Genomic DNA, 18121 nt, shown 5'->3' with positions numbered 1-18121 from the left:
TATTAGCGGGTTTCTCTCACAAGTAGAAAGCTGCAGGCGAGAGAGAGAGAGAGAGAGAGAGAGAGAGAGAGAGAGAGAGACTGTCACCCTTCAAAGTTATTTAATATACTTTACTTCCCTCCATATACTGTCTTTTTTAATGGATAACTCCGTGTGAATTCAGGCTGCTCAATCACAGACTGATGTGCTTTCTTTGCTGTTGTTTGGGCAATTGCATATGATGCTATAAAACCTTATTCTATTTGCAGGATGAGAATCCTGAGGTCTGTCCTCTCAGCAGCAGCAGCAGCCAATCTGCGGAATGCAGCAACCATAAATCCAAAATGGAGTCTTCTTTCAAGAGCGGCAGCGGCAGCATTTCAAGAGTGAAATCTTTTCTTCCTGTGCCCAGAAATAAAGTCAGCCAGTTTTCTCAGAACATTAAACGCAGCAGCAGCAGCAGCAGCAATACAAGGCAAACAGAGGCAATCTGTGACTAGAAAGAAGAAATTTGGAACACGCGCACACGCACACACACACAAAGCAAATAAAGGTTCATTTCCTTTTCTGTCTTCCCTAATGAGTTATCTTGGAAAACAAAATTCATCTACAGGTGTAAATAATTTTTAATATAATTTCCCCAGTTCTAATATACCCGTGGGACCACAGTTTTACTTTTATGCCAACATGCTGTTTATAATGAAAATATTATCCTGTATTATACTGATTGATCTTTAGAAGTAAATGGTGATAGCTTCATACATGCTTTTTTTTTTTTTTAATCTGAAAGTGCTTTTCTGCTTCGTTATAATTAAGAGATCACCATAGAAAGTGCGTGTATGGGTGTGTATAATAAAATTTTAAATAAATATATTGGGTCTGATCCAGAGATACCTGTATATAAAAGAACTAGTACTCTGTGGAATGCTTCAGTGGATGCAGATAACTAGTTTGACACAAAAGGCTGTCTATCAATATTCCATTGTTAGTGCAGCCAGTTGTAAATATGCATCATTTTACATATTCTGAGATTAATATGCAGGTTCATATTGCTAGTCTTTATTGGATTTCCATGTAGTAGGGTCTGATGTAGATTTCTCTGCATGGAAAGCTAAGCGGTTCAATCTACTTCTTTCCTCCTCTCCCCCATATGAGAACCTGCAAAGTGTTTCTCACCAATAAAGTCTATTCTGTGTAACGTCCCAACCGCCTACCGAACGGGATCACTTCCTTAGGACAATAAAGTTTTATCTAGTTCTATACTGAATTCCAGTGTTTCATACTCTTTGGGTTGCACAATTCTGTACAGAAGTGTCTTAAAGTTAATATATATGGAAAGGCAAAAACAAAAGCAAAAAACCACCAGGTTCACTTTCTGAAAAGTGAGTGGCATGTGGCAATAATGGGAAGAACTGGGACTACAGGTCAGTTATTTTAAGTGAGAAAAACCACATTAAATATTCCGGTTTACCTGTATTATTGGATAGTTTCATGTGTGTTTGTTGTTTGGGTTCTGTGTCCTTTTTCGTTAAAAGCAAAAATCCTACAGCCCTCCTTAAGAGTAAAGTCTGATTAGTGATCTGATAATTGGGGTGGGGTGGGAAAGAGAAATCTCCCTTAAACTCAACTCTATTTATATCATTCCCTATAATTACAGCAATAGCACTTAGACTTATATACCGCTTTATAGTGCTTTACAGCCCTCTCAAAGCGATTTATAGAGTCAGCAGATTGCACCCAACAATTTGGGTCCTCATTTTACCCACCTCGGAAGGATGGAAGGCTGAGTCAACCTGGAGCCTGGTGGGATTCGAACTGCCAAACTCTAGGCAACTGGCTGCAGAAGTAGCTTGCAGTCCTCCAGTCTAACCACTGCGCCACAGAGGCTCCCGTGTTATAATTATTATAATTATGATAGAAAGTTCCTCCTATTTCACCAATATTGACCTGCCAGGAATTTATGCTATTTTACCCAGAAAATTTTCTTCCTTGTTAGCAATACAGCTCCATACAATCGATAATCGAGAAAGAAAGAAGCTGCAATAACAAAAATTACCTCTTTCTTACATGTTGTCTGAAAGGACATTTCCCCCTGGGGGAAACTTCTGTCTTCTATACTGCATTCTTTTCCCAGAGTGTAGCTTTTCAGCATTCATGGTGGACCTTCCTGTTCCTTCTTCCTGGGATATCTTTATGAAAGACACAAATGCCTTAAAAAAATAAAAAAAAGGTTCTCTGTGACCTGAAAAATTGCTAGGTACTGACTGACAACATTCTAAAGCTATTCAACCCAGTATCTTTGCAAGAGCATTTGTAAAAGTCAAGCAGTTAAAAGTTAAATAATCTGGTATTTCACCTATCATGCCAATAAAACCTTTTGTACTGCAGTTTCTGCAATACCTTTGTTTCTGTGTTATGTGTGTTTCCGTAGTTAGTTTTTTTTTTTTTCTGTCTCCATGTGCTAAAGCTGGAATTTGACACTAACTTTAATTTTTGAAGGCTTACTGCGTTCTTATTTTAAAGCAGAATGAAACAACCTTATACCTCACAGGCTTCAGGGGGAGGTTAATTAGGGTTGAAAGTAAGTGAGACTTGGACTACTTTGGAAGGATGCTCAAGATAAAACCAGTCTTGACTTCCAATAAACTCTGAGTTTTCCTCCTTCCAGAAACACATATTTTCATGCACACTTGGTAGTCAAATGCATTCTTGGGGACAATTGGCACATAGAGACAAAAGAGGATAACACTATAATCCTTACATTAAGAAGATAGAAATATAGCAGAATTGCTACAACACGGAATGAATGAAATGGTTCTTCCCCTAGTGCGGATCCATTGTTTAGAAGAAAATTCTTAAACAATTTTGTCAACAACATGGACTAACTTCTAAAGTTCACGTGTGCTGCACGGTATTTTCCTGCTATACTTTTTATACCTTGGTTTTCCAGAGTTATGCATTTCAGATAATTTCTAATAAACAAAAGTTTGTTTCCAAAAGCACTTACTATTAAATCGATATGATTTGGCTCAGTGCGTTGAAAGTTGCTTTTGGGTAGTTCATACAATCTATGAATTTTTTTTAAAGAATTAAGCTATTTAATAGGTTCCTTAAGGAAAAACAATCTGCATGAAACGACTTTCTCGGTCATCCAAGTCATGGTCAAAGAATGCAAATGACCAGCTCTGTCTGCAAGGAGTATAAATCCTTCCATTCCCCACTCTCCAGTCAGAGCTGAAGAAGCTTCTTGGATGAGAAGTGAAACATCTTCAAAGACAAACTAGAAAGTCCAATTGCCTCTGTAAAAAACACCTTTGGGACAATAAGTATTAGATAGTAGATGAAATGAAAAATTAGTTAAACCTGACATATTAATGACATGGAAATGGCTGGTGCCATACAGTCAAGATTTTAATAGCTATTTGTCCTAATGCATCCACTTTTCATTTAAATCCCTATGAAAAGGAGAAACGTTTCTCTGTATTCCAGCCTGAAATTCAATCCGGTCATTTTCTTGAGTTCATCGTATCTGTGATTAAAAACTTAAGTTATTTTTTTGTAACTTCTGCACTATTATAACCTTAGGGGAACTTAACCATTAAATTACTGCTACTTGTCAACAATCCCTACCAGTTTAAAAGTATTCAGGCTGTCACACTTCTAAGATCATGTGCTTCTACAAAATTATCCCAATGCAGAAACCCAGATCCAGTGTTGTCAGGAAGATGTCAGAAGTCCAAATCAAATAGCAGGTAATAGTAAGGATGCTGCCACGAATCTCTGAAAATAAATTGGCCTTCTTGAAGTCATTACTAGAAGATAAAGAACCTGAAGCTCTTCGGGTAATTTAACATTTTTCCACAATTCCACGCAATTGGTCTTTTGCACCTGGGAGTGGTAGGCATGGTACAAACACTTGGAAGGCATCAGTTGTTTATCTCCCTGAATGCAGTCGTGATATGCGGTCTTCATCCTAGACTCGGTGCTTGTAAAATTAGCTTGCCTCTCACGCAAGCTCTGTCCGAATGTGAAGCTCAAATGTTTGAATGCCCACTGTATTCTCAAAATAAATCACTGGTGTGAACAGGATCAGCACATTGTATAGCTTGTCCCAAAATGACTGTTGTTCGGAAATCTCTACTCTCTTGCAGTTCAAATTCCTGAGAATACAAGGCACCAGTTGACTAATATATATATTTTTTTTGGATATCAAATGATGTATTTGATTTTTTAAAAGATGCCTCCATAAATCTTTTAAATTTAACTCTTTCAACATTTCCTTACATGCCATGAAAGTTCCCTTTTCCCCTTCTTGTTTTTTCCCATATTACTATGGTCTTTCTGGTAATCTGCAATGGAGTTAAAATCGCCAATCAAGCAAATGTTTCTTTTTCAAAGCCTACTATTTTTGGTGAAGGTGTTTAAAAAATTTCCCTGGTCATCATTTGGGGCATAGATTGCTACAAGTAAAAATGTGATGTGGTTTATCCAAACTTGTATAACCAGAGTTCTTCCTTCGGATCCGACCAGATTAATTCTGCCTTTACATCTTGTTTTACGTAAATTGCAATTCCTTTTTCTTGTGTTTGTCAGCCGGTGCCGTAAAAAGTTTCCCTAATTTTGGACAAATTAGATGTCTTTTGTCATTTTTCGAAATATGTGTTTCTTGAAGACATATTATATCTGCGTTATGTTGAATAAGTTTTGAAAATATCCTTTTTCTTTTTGATAATGAATTTAATCCGTTTATATTGATGGAGAGCAACTTCTTCCCCTCCACCATTTATCTACGTCTGCTTAGATTTTTGCCTAGTAATGATTCGGTTCTCTTGTTGTTGTTGTTGTGGGATTTGCTCTTCTCTCCCAGGTTGTGGGTTATCACTTCCTGAAATTAGAGAAAGTCGTTCCTTTTGGGTTCTGTGATGATATTGGTCCTCCTGTGGTCTCCTTTTAGGTTTTTTCCCCAAATACGTTGAAATGAGCATCACTAACTGAAGAGGTTTAAAGTGTTTCCAGAGTTGGCTTATATTATCCTGTCCCTTTGCCTTATACATGGAAACATACATGAGGTCCACCATATTCCTCCTGCGTCCTTCTTGCAAAAACAGTAGAGCTGTTACAAAGCTTTGTGATCAGTGGTAGGCATCCTTTCATCCTCAGAAAGCAGCTTCTTCTTGGATAGTTATGACTTAGGATTACTGTTCTAATTTAATTAGGATGTCTTCATTTCTGTTACTTTTTTGCTGTCTTAAAATTTGTAATACATTTTTGACCCTTGAAAGAAAGAGGCATTTCCCCTATCTCATTGTGTGCATTTGGGATTATTTTTCACAGAGCAAAATTCAACATTTGTTTTACTGCTGCCATTGGTGGTGTTGCTGAAAATAACTATCATAGTTTAGGTTTGTTCTGTCCCCCCTGCCCCCCCCATTCCCCAATTTTTGCATATATTTCTGTCACACACACACACACACACAATTGTCACAAAAAATAACTTTTTTTTTGCAGGGGTATCTGCAGAATATGGTTATAAAAGTGAAAATGGCTGTCATGAAGGTCTGATTGAAGCTTTGCCTAATTTTTCTGTTGAAAAAAATTCTTGTGTTACAAGTGGAGCTTCAGCTGCAGTGTTGGCTGCCATCTTGACTTGTATTTATTTATTTATTTTATTTTAATTTTATTTTACCCCCAAAACTTTAACCTTAGACTGTCTACTATTGACCTCACCCCTTTCCTAAGAGGTCTGTAGGGGGCGTGCATAAGCGCACCAACGTGCCTACCGTCCCTGTCCTATTGTTTCTTTTACTTTTTTTAATTTTTCTTATATGTATCCATGTATTCATAACTATGTTTTTACTTATACCTATTATCTTGTAAGCGATTGACAAATAAAAATAAAATAAAATATTTATTGTGAAGCCCTCCACACAATGTGCTTCAGAGTAATGCAGCTATAGAAAATCTCTGTTTGCTTACAGTCTTTATAACAACCTTTTCCAAAATCCTTTCTCTCTTTGCTCCACCTCAGTCTCTAAGTGCTACCTTATGTTTTAAGCTGTATGCAAGGAGTTAGTGACCGCCTTGTTTAGTGACCTTTCACAATTAAATGAAAAAGTAACGTTACTACCGCTCCTCACATTTACCATCTTTGCAGAAAAGGAAAGCAAGACGGCTGAAGTAACATTATAAGCAGTTTCATTTGGTGGCCACTTCACTTAATGGCTGAGTTTCAGGTACCAATCATGGTTGCTAAATGAGGACTTACCGGTAGATTAAATAGGATATTATATGACCATTGTATAGATGTTTTTTTTATCAATCATCATACTGATTTTATCACTTACTACAACCTTCTGTGTTATGAAGACATATATAAATATTAAGTTTGGATTTCTTTTTTGTTCTTAGTATATTACTTCATATTATGCAATATTTTTATCATTTTTCTGGCTGAAAAGATGCAGTTTGATTCCTCTTTCCTTTGGTTCCACGAATGAAGGAATTATTTCTTTCCAAAATTTGAATAAAATCCTGTGGCTATGCAGTTTCTCACAGCGTTTAGATCTTTTTATTTTTTTGATCTCCACTTCAAACATTAACAGACAAATCCCTGAATAAAACATGTAAAAAACCTTGTAGTTGTAAACCGGAAAGGTTGATATTTTTTTTAACAGTGCTTTTTTCCAACGGGTACACGTTTTCCTGTGGGTAAAGATGCAGAGTTGAAAACCTGACACAACAGTGTATGCTCCAGTTGTGAATTAATTCTAGAACATGTCTCAGGAGACGCATTTTGGCAAAGGAAGCCAAGGCATTAAAAGAAGGCAACTCTTGTGTCTTATTAAATTTGCTTGCAATGTTACCTAGCATTTTATCAGAACCTGAATAAGCTGGCCTTTAGGATATAATTATCCTTTGGAAAACACACTTGGGATTTGTTCTGCATGTGTTCACTTCAGGTTGGGCCTGCTGTGTCCTTTTACCTCAGACTTCTTTTATCTTCTGATTCCCCCAACTGCCTCAGTTGCAGTGACCAGTATGGATTCTCCAAATTTATCTGACAGCTGCTTTCTGAATCAGAATTTGCATCCCCTGATAATGCGGCAGATTTTCTGAACCACATTTCCTAGCAGCTGCAGCCAATAGTACAATGGCATCAGAAAAGCTCATGGTTCACACCTGAAGCCTTTCTTTTCAGTACTGTAGGTATAATAAATAGTAAGACTTCCACATTTTACAAAAGCATATTTAGGGTATCTTCTTTCTCTTTGGCTGTTAATTGCAAATAAATATAAATCACACGTTATTTAGATTGTAGATTATGAAATAATGGAAACCATTTTGTAGACTGAATCTTTAATAAACTTTTGTGCTGCAAGCTTATTTTGCCAAATAAAACGCACAGGTATGAAGAGAGCTTATATCTGGGCCACAAAGACAGATACAGAACTCCAATTCGAATGGTCATCCAGAATCAGATATGCGTGGAAGTAAATACATAATGAGATTACAATTGAAAAGTACTTTTTCCATATACAAGTAAACTCTGCAACCGTGTTTGTCTAAAATCAAGATATAAAACTCTGGCAATGTGTCAACTCTTCAGCACCATCTAGTGACAAGAAAACAAAAAGTTATTACTCTGCAAGTTTATAAAAAAATATTTATATTTTATGTAAGGTTTTGGTCCTATATTGGATGCTGGTAGACTGACAATTCAGGAATTTTCATTTACCTCTGTTCACTTGAGCAGCCTCTCATTTAATTTTTATTATGATCATATAGCAAAGGTTATATACAAAGCTTTCAATGTATTAACATATCCTATGCAATAATGTCAGTGAACCATTTCAATCAATGTTCTTTAAAAAGTGCAGTGTTGGCATAGTGTTCTTTTGTACTACCCGATTACAACCACAGCAGATGGGTAAGCCTGTTACAAATGCCACCTAATATTTTTATACTGATAATATGGTCACAGATCAGTAAAAAAAGAATTATATTTTGTACACTCTTCATTTAAATCTGCAGTGTATATGATCTGCCAAGTTATCTATGCATCACAAGCATATTCACAGCAAATAAAATATGGAGTGTGGAATACAATCCTGTATCTGTTATAGTCCAATCATCTTTAAAACATACACTGAATGGGTGGGACTCAAATACTTAAATAGTTGACCGCTTACATATTTATTGGGACTAATTTCTTTTTACTAGAATGACCAATCAGAATTTCTAGGAAGTCAACAAGCTAAGCAATGAAGCAATAATTGATTGCTTGTTTTCTAGAATTTTAAGGTTCTTCTAAAGCAGGAGCGTCAAATTCGTGTCTTCACGGTATCATTGTGTGACGTATCGTTACTTTTCCCCCCATCGCTAAACAGGGCATGGGTGTGGCCAGAACGTGAAGCATCCAGCCCACGGGCCACAAGTTTGACAGCCCTGTTCTAAAGGAGCAGTTGGAAATCCAGCCCAGGAGAGCTTTTGTGCAGCTCTGGCAACTGTGTGACAGTTACAGATAGATGTTTCTGGAATTGGATGCCCTGACAATAGTCAATCATACCCACTTGATATTGCAATTCACTCCATGTGCATCTACCTCAGAAGCTGCAGGTTGTACGGAATAGGATGGACAGAATGTTACAAAACGGATCAGCAGAGAAACACCAATTCTGAAGTCATTGTGGTAATGGCTGGTGGGCCTTTGGACCAAATAAAATGCTACTGATTACTTAAAAAGATCTAGAAAATAGCACCAGGATACTGTGACATTGCTGATTTAATCTGAACCCTGGCTACCAAATCAAGACTACGGCTAAATTCACTGTAGAAATAAGAAAAAAAATTGGTCTCAAGATATTGCATTACACAACTTCATTGATCAGGATCAATGTCATTATTGCACATTAAAACAAGAGGACAAAAATAAGCCAAATATGTAATGCAGCAGTCAGTAGCTAGGATCTTCATTACAAATTTTTCTCTAAATTGTATAAAAATGTAAAATAAAAACAATTGTGATGGCCCTTTAAATTCAAATACAATTTGTTATACGTTTTATTTTCAAAATATATAGAACATTCTCATTAAAGGACTGCCACAGTAATTTTAATGAAGTTATGAAATAAATATGCTAGAGAAATTTCAGTTCACTATAAAATAGTACGGTATAAAAGATCACAAAAGTCAAATATATTTTTCTTCTTTTCACTAAAAAATTACAAATTCTAAAAATTAAAAACAATGCTAAATTTTAAAAAATGAAAACAATGCTCAGACTCATTTTGCTGGCTATAAAAACAATAAAACGCTAAATTCTCCTGATCCATATACAATAGAGAAGTAGATTAGCAGTAGATTAACCCTTTCTTTTACATTATGAAACATCAGCTACTATATCTTACAGGAGCAGTCTAGCACACAGGAGTACACAAAGGAGCACACAGCACAATTTGGTGCCTTTCACCTCATATAGGAAGAGATTAATCTGACAAACACAATGGACCAACAAATGTTACCAACAAAGTTGAATTATTTCAGAGCAAGAAAAATGCAATTAATTAATTCCACTTCCTACTTTTTAATTCATATTTTCTTGGCTACTATAACAGATAATATATTTGAAATTAAATATAATGTCTATCACATGAATAGGTGTAATCTTTTTTTTTAAGTTATGCAGCTTTCACGCCTTTGCATTATAAAAACAGTATACATTTCAATCACATTTTTCCCATGTCCTTTTCACACATAGGAAAAATAATTTTAAAATCCCTAATTAAATTTAAGTTCTCATATGTTCGTTTGAAGATTTAAATGCCCAATTTTGTCAAAAACAAAGAACTGGCAATTTATGTTAATCCAGGACATAAATGTTCATTTTGGTTGACATATCTATAATTTGCCCAGCAATAAATACAGTTCATGACCTCTTTTCCAATGATCTCAAAAGATATATGCTTTGTCCCTGGTCTGTTCTCTGAAAAAAAAACCAAAAACAGCCCTTTAAAATCAGACTTGCTTATGGATTTACTGTAGCTTAAAATACAAAAAGTACAAACTATGCTTGTTTTGTATGATATTCACGTACTGTAAAATACCTACGGTGATATATGTAAAATTCAATTCATAACTTAAAACTTGATTATCATCCTGATCATCCCATGTCTGTAAAAAGAAGATATTTTATGGAAAAAAATTCTTTGGGATCAGATCTCACATACATGTTCTTGATAACTAATTTGACCCTTGCATTTTGAAGCGTTTTATGCAGACGGATTATACATTCGTTAATTGAGATTCCTAAATCTGTTCTTGTTCCGGCATTTTTAGCGGTGTTCTTTCTGTTCTGGTATTTGCCTGAGAACAATTCTAGGAAGCTCTACGCGACAGCATCTTGAGGCATCTTCACAGCCGCGTTTCTTGAACTTCTTCCTCTGTTTCCTCCGGCAACGCACTGATTTTAGGCCTTGACCTTCGCTTGCTTGAGTTCCTAGGATATATTTGGGAGAGCTTGGCTCCATCGGAAGAGCTGATAGCTTGACGGAAAGAATTCTTTTCACTTAAGAGCTTCTGTATTGATTTATATTGCCTGACTTTATTTTCTTCTATGACCTAATAAATCGGAATGAGAAAATAACATTTATTTATGAATTGATATATCCAGGAATCAATTGCTATCGTACAGAATTAGAATAATCAGCAAATTATTTACTGCATTTGTATTATTCCCATTATGCAAGAATATTATTTCATATCTCTACAAAATATACATTTATGTATTACGCAGAATGAATTAATAACTGCCATAATTAGGCATCTTGGACTATAATTCTATAATTAACTAGGAAACAAGCAACATTAAAGTCAATGAGTCTTTAAATAGATATTTCTATCACTTTGTTGACAATTATCTTCATGTTATTTCCAAGAGCCAGACACAGCATTTGTTCTTGATAACTAATTTGACCCTTGCATTTTGAAGCATTTTATGCAGACGGATTATACATTCATTAATTTAGATTCCTAAATCTGTTCTTGTTCCGGCATTTTTAGTGGTGTTCTTTCTGTTCTGGTATTTGCCTAGGAACAATTCAGCCTGCTATGTTCTTCTTCCTCCTCTTTCTCTTCTTCTCCTCCCTCCTTTTCCTTCTCTTCTTCTTCTTCTCCTCCCCCTGCAATTTTATTTTATTGGAGCGTGGTATCTACCTTTTGCATAAGCTAAAGAATGTTAATATAGTAGACTCCATCTTCAGGAGGACTTACTGGTCCATCACATACTATTTTCCCCTTTCCACCATATGTTGAATCTCTCATAAATTGTGGGTTGTGTACATAACAACCCTGCATATTAATATGCAGTTTTACTGCAGCTAGTGCCAACTTGCTTCAAGGGAAGGGGAACAGGAGGGCAGGGGAAGGTGAAATGGAAGAAAATACAGTCAGGAAGGCTTTGTTACTGATGAAGAAAATTTCTGCAAGCTTTTCTGTTGATATCACCTTTAAAGAGTGACTGTGACACATGACAGGTGGATAGCTGAGAAATTCATTTGGAGGAGACTGTTGAGGGCCCTGACAAACTTGGTACCATTGTTGAAAAATACTTATGGAACGAAGTGCAATTCGTCTCCTTCTGCCAAAATACCTTTATGTGTTAATAAAATTAGCACATAAAGTGTTAATAAAAATATGAAAAATATATAAAAATACCTTTATGTGTTCATAATTGTGGAGAAATAGAAATAAACATTTGAAGTAGGTATACGTTAAGCATTCAGCAAACAAACATGTTTGATTTATGATTCTTCTACTGTGAATAAAAGTATGCATGAAACAAGTTGATGAAACAATATGTGCTATTTCTGACTTACACGTATGTTCTTGCTAGCATAATTGTTCAGTTTTTTTTTAATTGTGCACTTCTTTTTAAGGAAGGTTGTGTTCAGGACAATGAGTGCTTTAATACAAAACCCGGTGTTTCTGTTTATATATTACTTTTAAAAAAAAGTATTTTGAAGATCATCAGTAGTTTCAAGCTAGCAACAGTAGCATTCAAACAAAATTGTTCACCATTTCACTTTTTGTTCCAGATTTTCAATTACTAGCACGCATAGAAATGTTTAAAAATATTGTTCTGAAAGAATGACTATTTAGTTTGCCAGGAGAACTGTAGAGGGAGCAGAAAACAAAATACTGCTTAGTTTCCTATTGTTACTCTGTCGATATTCTCCCGTTTGTTCTTCAGATTGTGTCTGGAATCTACTTGTGTGTATTTGGGGTTTGCCATCCTGGCTTCACCCTTTCTTTCTCCTTGGAAGAATGGAAAAAGAGGAAGCTGGTTTTACCAATGGAGCTGCCCGCCATTTTTTTTCCTCTATTACCTTTACTTTCTACTGTTTTTACATCTATTCATTCAATTGTTGTTATGCCAACTTGCTCTCAGTCCCTCAGATTGCTGGCTGCCTGTTATGTAAACTGCCAACTTTCCTAATATACTGTATACCTCTCTCTGCTTGAAGCAGGTCACTCTGGGAGGAGGGGTGCTTATCTTGGCATTAGGAGACAGAAATCCTTCCCAGTTCTTCCTCTCCTATAGAGAACTACCTTTTACCTTTTAAGTGTCCAGGTGAGAAGCAACATATTGGAGCTAGCAAAAGGAGCTACATCAGATTGCTGAGTCTCTAATTAAAGTATTAGAATCTGGAAACTCCAGAGAAGGAAGCAGAAAAACATTTACTTTTGAGAAATTTTATCTCTAAATATTGGGTAAGAAATCTGATCTAGAAATACTACGTTAGATCACTTTTACTCTGCAATGTGTTTCCCTGGATGTATACTTCCTCTTATCGAAATTCAGTGGTTGTAAGCCTTGGTTAGCTCAGAGCTTTCTTCCTTCTGCGTTATCTCATTGGAGATTCTCGTGAAATGCTATCACAGCTCTCTGTCATTAGTTCCTCTACTATTCGTCCGTTTGTCTATGAGCGTCAAGATTGAAGCATTGCTTATGCCGTTGAAAACATTAGTGCTTTCAAGTTGCCAAAGAAGCAGCGGGGAAGGAAGGGCGAGATGGAATGAAGGCTCCAGACTTCAAGCAGTAACTGTGAGAACCAAGGACACATTGACAGTATCTGCCAAGATCAGAGACTTTTCTCATAACAAGATAATGACACTTAATATTGGACAATGTGACTTGCACTAATCGAGGGAAAGGGAAATCCATATTGTAATTATGTGGGCTAGCATGGGAATTAGAGCTAGTTTTGCCTTCTTCGGTGCTGAAATGATGTAAGTTTTGGATTCAAACTTTGGAAGATCTCGGAGGTGTTTGCTTTGGTTGGGTTTATCAGTTGGTACGTTGACAATGAGTACTGTACATAAGCTTCAAAGAAGAGTTTTATTTTTCTCTTTGGTTTCTGTTTTTCTGAAAGTAAATTAATTATGTCTACATGTGGAAAGGTTGATCTATTTCTCCAGCAAGAGAAGATATAGACTTCCCTAGTCACAGGTCTCATTATACAGACCCAGGCAGTAGATATATAAAATTCATTTTGATTTTTATTTGTTTTCATTTTCTTAATGGCTAGGAAAAATTGGTTGCATAATTCCTACCTATTTTACACACCAGGCTAACCCTGGTGTGAAGGAAGATGCCAAGTAAATATGTCTTCCTAGAAGAGTGGCTTCTATTAAGCAGCTATACCAAGGCAAGCAATTAAGCCCAGGGTTTAGAGACCCAGAGTGTTTCTGAGACAGGAAATGGAAGGCCCCAAGCCATTTGTTCTTGAGGCACAGCTTTGCTGTTTCAACGGCCTTCATCACAAGGCATTTTTCGTATGTATTGGATACACGCTGACTAGGAATTCTGGAAATTCTAGTCTAGGAGCGCCAACTTGTGGACTGCTATCTAGCTGCTTGCTATTAGATGGAACCCAAACAAGAATGAGCTTTTCAAACTGGTATTTATACAAAACACAATAAGCCACTTTAGAGATTGAGGGGACTCTACATAGTAGTTTCTGACACTGGGAGAGGTAGTAGTCAGCTGTAAAAATAAAACGAGGCACAAATGTACTGGCTACAGTAAATTATTTGATATCGCTCAGGATTTACTTGTTTAATCACTGCTCACCAAATATTGCTGGCATTCTAGCAGAGCTTCTAATCTATGTTCCGATAAAATCACTGTACAGTTTGCAAATGCTTTCTTGAGCGTCTTTTTGATGACTTGGAAGGTCCTGAAAGAGAAACGTTTTTTAATATGTGAGCAAATGCAATATAAAAATGTAGTTAAATGCCAAGATTTTGAACAGACGTTTTTACAATGTTTGTCCACTTTTATTATATTACTCTATGGTGGTTAAAGTTCAGATGCAATATCATAGTGATACATACAGTTAAAGTTTGGCCTAACTAGTTACTTAGGTAACTTTCATGGCAAAACAAATCAAGATTAAGTGTGTGCTTATTTTATGTTCCTGTATATATTATGTTTCTTGCCTTAGCCAAAGAAAGTTAGAAAGTTAGTACTTGCTACAAGAAAGAAAAAACAGACTATTGGTTAAATTTGTTTAATAATTATTTTTTTATCCTAAAGCAGGCACAAGATTACAAGGATCAAACAATGATCAGGAATCAAACATCATTACCAAGCTATTTCTCAAGAGTTTAGTGGAAAGTTGCAATAGTTGCAATAATTAAATTAGCTTACATTATTGTAGTGTTTTTATAACAAGAGAATATTGCATATTGCCCTTTATATTGCATATATTGCATTATATTGCAGACTAACACTGATCACATCTGCCAACCTGCATTGGACTAGCATGGCAGATTATGGTCTATTCCTTCCACATGCCGATACAACCTCAAAAACAGCCCTCATTCCCTGGAAGCCCTAGGCAGAAGGTGTTAAGAATCACCAGGTTAAATCAAGATGCCTTTGGACTTTGGACAGTCAACATTCGAACAGTGAAAATGGATGTTGACTGGAAGAACTGTTGACTGAACTCAACTATATACATTGGATATCATTATGTGAAACATGATGATAGCATGAAAATGTAGTAGAACTTAATAGGACTGGGCATTTACTTTGCACTAGAGGTACTGAAGATAGACAATGTGCTGGAGTTGGTTTTTTCATCAACCAAAAACTGAAAGACTCTGTAGTAAAATTTGAAAGTATATCAAACAGAGAATGCTGCCCAATGCATCATTCAATTGAGCAAACAATACAAGCTTACACGCTAACAATAAGTTATAGTGATGATAAGGTCGAAGAGTTTTATGATGATGTGGCCTACCTTCAACACAAAGAAAAATGACAATACAATGACAATGCAAGAATAGGAAGAACAATACCTGGAGAAAAAGCAACTGGTCCATATGGAAGTGGTGGATGAGATAATAGAGGCGACAGACTAATAGATTTTGCTGAAGGACAGGAACTTTATATCATGAACTCATTTTACAAGAAAAAATGCTAGCAGTAAATGGACATGGAAGAGTCCATTTGGGTACACAAGTGAAATGGACAACATCAAGTCAAATGATAAAACTATATTCTGCAATTGTACCGTCATCAATCGTTTTAACATTGGAAGTGAGCATAGAATGGTACAAGCTAAAGTGAAAATAGACTGATAAAAAGAATGTATGAAAATGATAAAGATGTCACACCCAAAAAAAACCCCAAAATAAAGAGTGATAAGCTGTTAGAAGAGAACAGCAATTTTGAGATTGATCTATCAAATTGCTTTGCTCTATTGCAAGATTTGGAAGAGATTAACATTACGGACCAAAATGAACAAATAGTCAAAAACATCCTTGAATCTGCTACATCTATAGCACCACCAAAAAAAAAACCACTTTGTACAGTCAAATCTCTGATGAAACTATTGATTTAATGAAAAAATGATGGACAATGAAGAATACTGGATGTTTCACTAATAAACTGGAGTATGTTTAACTTTGCAAGATCATAAGAAATGTATCCAAGAAGAAACACATCAGTTTAACATGAAGCTTGTAAAAAAAAACAATTGAAAAAAACCCAAAGGGATTGATAGAGAAAAATGCAAGTTTATAAATATAAGAAAGAAGGATTTTGCGTTAAAATGTGAAGATGGCTCTGTGTTGGGGAAGTTTTAGAAATAATTGGAAAATTCTCCTGAGAGCTATACAGCAATCAAGAGTAACGAAAGTAACAACACCTACCCATGAAAGAGGAAATGCCAGACATCCTAGCGGAGGAAGAATCAAGTGCCATAAAATCAATGAAAAATGGCAAAGCTTCAGGAAATGACTGTTATGGTTGAAATGCTCAAAGCATTTCATGGAAAAATGCTGAAGTGATTTTAGTGCACAAAAAAGGGACGTGAGATGATTTAAAGAACTATTGCCCAATAAGCCTTCTTTCAGTCATCTACACAAGATAATAGCAAAAGGAATATTGAGAACATTAAATGATGCACAGCCAAAGGAGCAGGCAGAGGGCAGAAGTAGCAATAGCACAATGGATCACATCCAGGTTGTTCATTGAAAGGCACTATCAGCCGGATCCCCAATATGGCGTTTGCAGCTTGCTTGCTCTCGGCTGCCGTAGAAACAGGGTGGGGTGGCTTAGGCATTTGGGACGGGGAAGCAAGCCATTGTGAAGAGTTCCCATAACAAGTGGGAGGTTTTCACTCATGAACTATGGTGCTGCCGAGTGGAGTTGTTTAGACATTTTCAAAGCCAACTTTCCTGGGACTCTGGAGGCACACAATACCTGCAGAAGAGCCTTTCCCATAACATCCTCTTGGACCCTGATTAGTCTTTCTGGGCTGGATCCTGTGGGAAATGTTTGGAGGTGACTTTCAGATCTTGCCTTGCTTTTTCTGCTATCAGTTCATTCTTAGCAAAAGTACTTCTTTTCTAAATCAATGGATTTGGGGTTTTCTTTCTTAGGATAGCAGGGAGACCTGACAGGTATGAGTACACCATGCCACTGTGCATGGCTTTGACTGACTCCAAAAAGGTGTTTGACTCAGTATTCCAGCAAACAATAATTAATGCATTGCTCAACCAAGGCATGGACACTGCTCGCATAAACTTACTACAATCAATATATGGAAAAAAAAAAACAATGGCGGCAATTTGCCTTAATGATCTTAAAGTGGAAGTCAACATACAACAAGCATATGATAAGGTGATACCATCGCACCTCTCCTTTTCTCAGCCTGCCTTGAAGAAATATTTCACAAACTAGACTGGGCAAAAGATGGAATAAAAAGCAATGGCGCCTATTTAAATAACTTAAGGTTTGCAGATGATGTTGTTCTCTTCTCACAAGACCAGGAAAGATACAAAGACACATAAAAGAAATGCACAAAGCAGAAGAACAATTTGGCTTAAAAGTAAACCTGAAAAAAAAACCAGGTTCATATACCTTGGCCAACAGATTTCAATGGAAGGTGATACAATAAAGGAAATTGAACAGCGTGTTAAATGTGATTGGCAAGCATTAGACAAGCGAAGTATAATTTTCAAGAACAACCGCCCCGTATGCCTGAAGAGCAAACTTTTAATCAGTGTGTGCTACCTGCTCTAATATATACAAGTTAAACATGGACAATCGATACAAAAGCTCCGAGTGGCACAAAGAACCATGGAATTACAAGACAAGGTAGAAAGACCTGCACATGAATTAGACAACAAATGAAATGTTTATTATATCATTAAGGGAGTAAAAGAATTGAAATAGAAATGAGCTGGTCACATAGCAAGAAGAACTGGTGGCAGGTGGACCAAGACAGTCACAGAATGGATCCCACTTGATAAAAAAGCTTCCGCGAAAGAGACCTAAAACAAGATGGATTGATGACATCAGCCAGAATTGCGGCCCCAATTGGAAAAAGAAAGCTCAGGACAGTATTGGTTGGAAACATGCAGAAGAGGCCTTTCATCCTGCAATGCATAGACAATGACTAAAGTGATTGCATACTGGCCTTTATTATTGTAAATTATTACACTATTTTAAAGCTTGAAGAGTGCCAAATATTACTTCTGGGCCTAACTAAATAGAAGTTTAGTTTTAAGAAGATACTTGTTCAACTTCTGCCTATCATCTCTAAATGTTAAGGATGCGATAATCCTGTGG

At 36.3% G+C, this 18121-nt stretch overlaps 2 protein-coding genes across 4 annotated transcripts in view; one reads left to right on the top strand and one right to left on the bottom strand.

Moving 5' to 3' along the window:
- Window positions 1-2376, top strand: part of CTTNBP2 (cortactin binding protein 2) — a 106129-nt gene extending 103753 nt beyond the window's left edge. For both annotated transcript variants that reach the window (XR_015743739.1, XM_026713155.2), the window contains one exon: window positions 249-2376. Coding sequence is in view for 1 of the 2 variants with exons in the window: in XM_026713155.2 (XP_026568940.2) it covers window positions 249-479 (231 nt within the window). In the remaining variant the exon portion in view is untranslated. The remainder of the gene's footprint in view (window positions 1-248) is intronic.
- A 7174-nt stretch (window positions 2377-9550) lies between these two features.
- The window catches only part of CFTR (CF transmembrane conductance regulator), a 101513-nt gene continuing 92942 nt past the window's right edge, over window positions 9551-18121 (bottom strand). For both annotated transcript variants that reach the window (XM_087934050.1, XM_026713158.2), the window contains exons 26-27: window positions 14111-14216; window positions 9551-10596 (exon numbers count right to left, since the gene is read on the bottom strand). In XM_087934050.1, coding sequence (XP_087790176.1) covers window positions 10390-10596; window positions 14111-14216 — 313 coding nt within the window. In that variant the 3' untranslated portion in view covers window positions 9551-10389. The remainder of the gene's footprint in view (window positions 10597-14110; window positions 14217-18121) is intronic.

The sequence above is a fragment of the Pseudonaja textilis genome, chromosome 5 (assembly GCF_049901715.1).
Source record: "Pseudonaja textilis isolate UNSWEBS1 chromosome 5, rPseTex1.2, whole genome shotgun sequence".
In the NCBI taxonomy this organism is placed as follows: domain Eukaryota; kingdom Metazoa; phylum Chordata; class Lepidosauria; order Squamata; family Elapidae; genus Pseudonaja; species Pseudonaja textilis.
The sequence above is the reverse complement of the archived record's forward strand: the minus strand, read 5'-3'. Positions and strand labels throughout refer to the sequence as shown.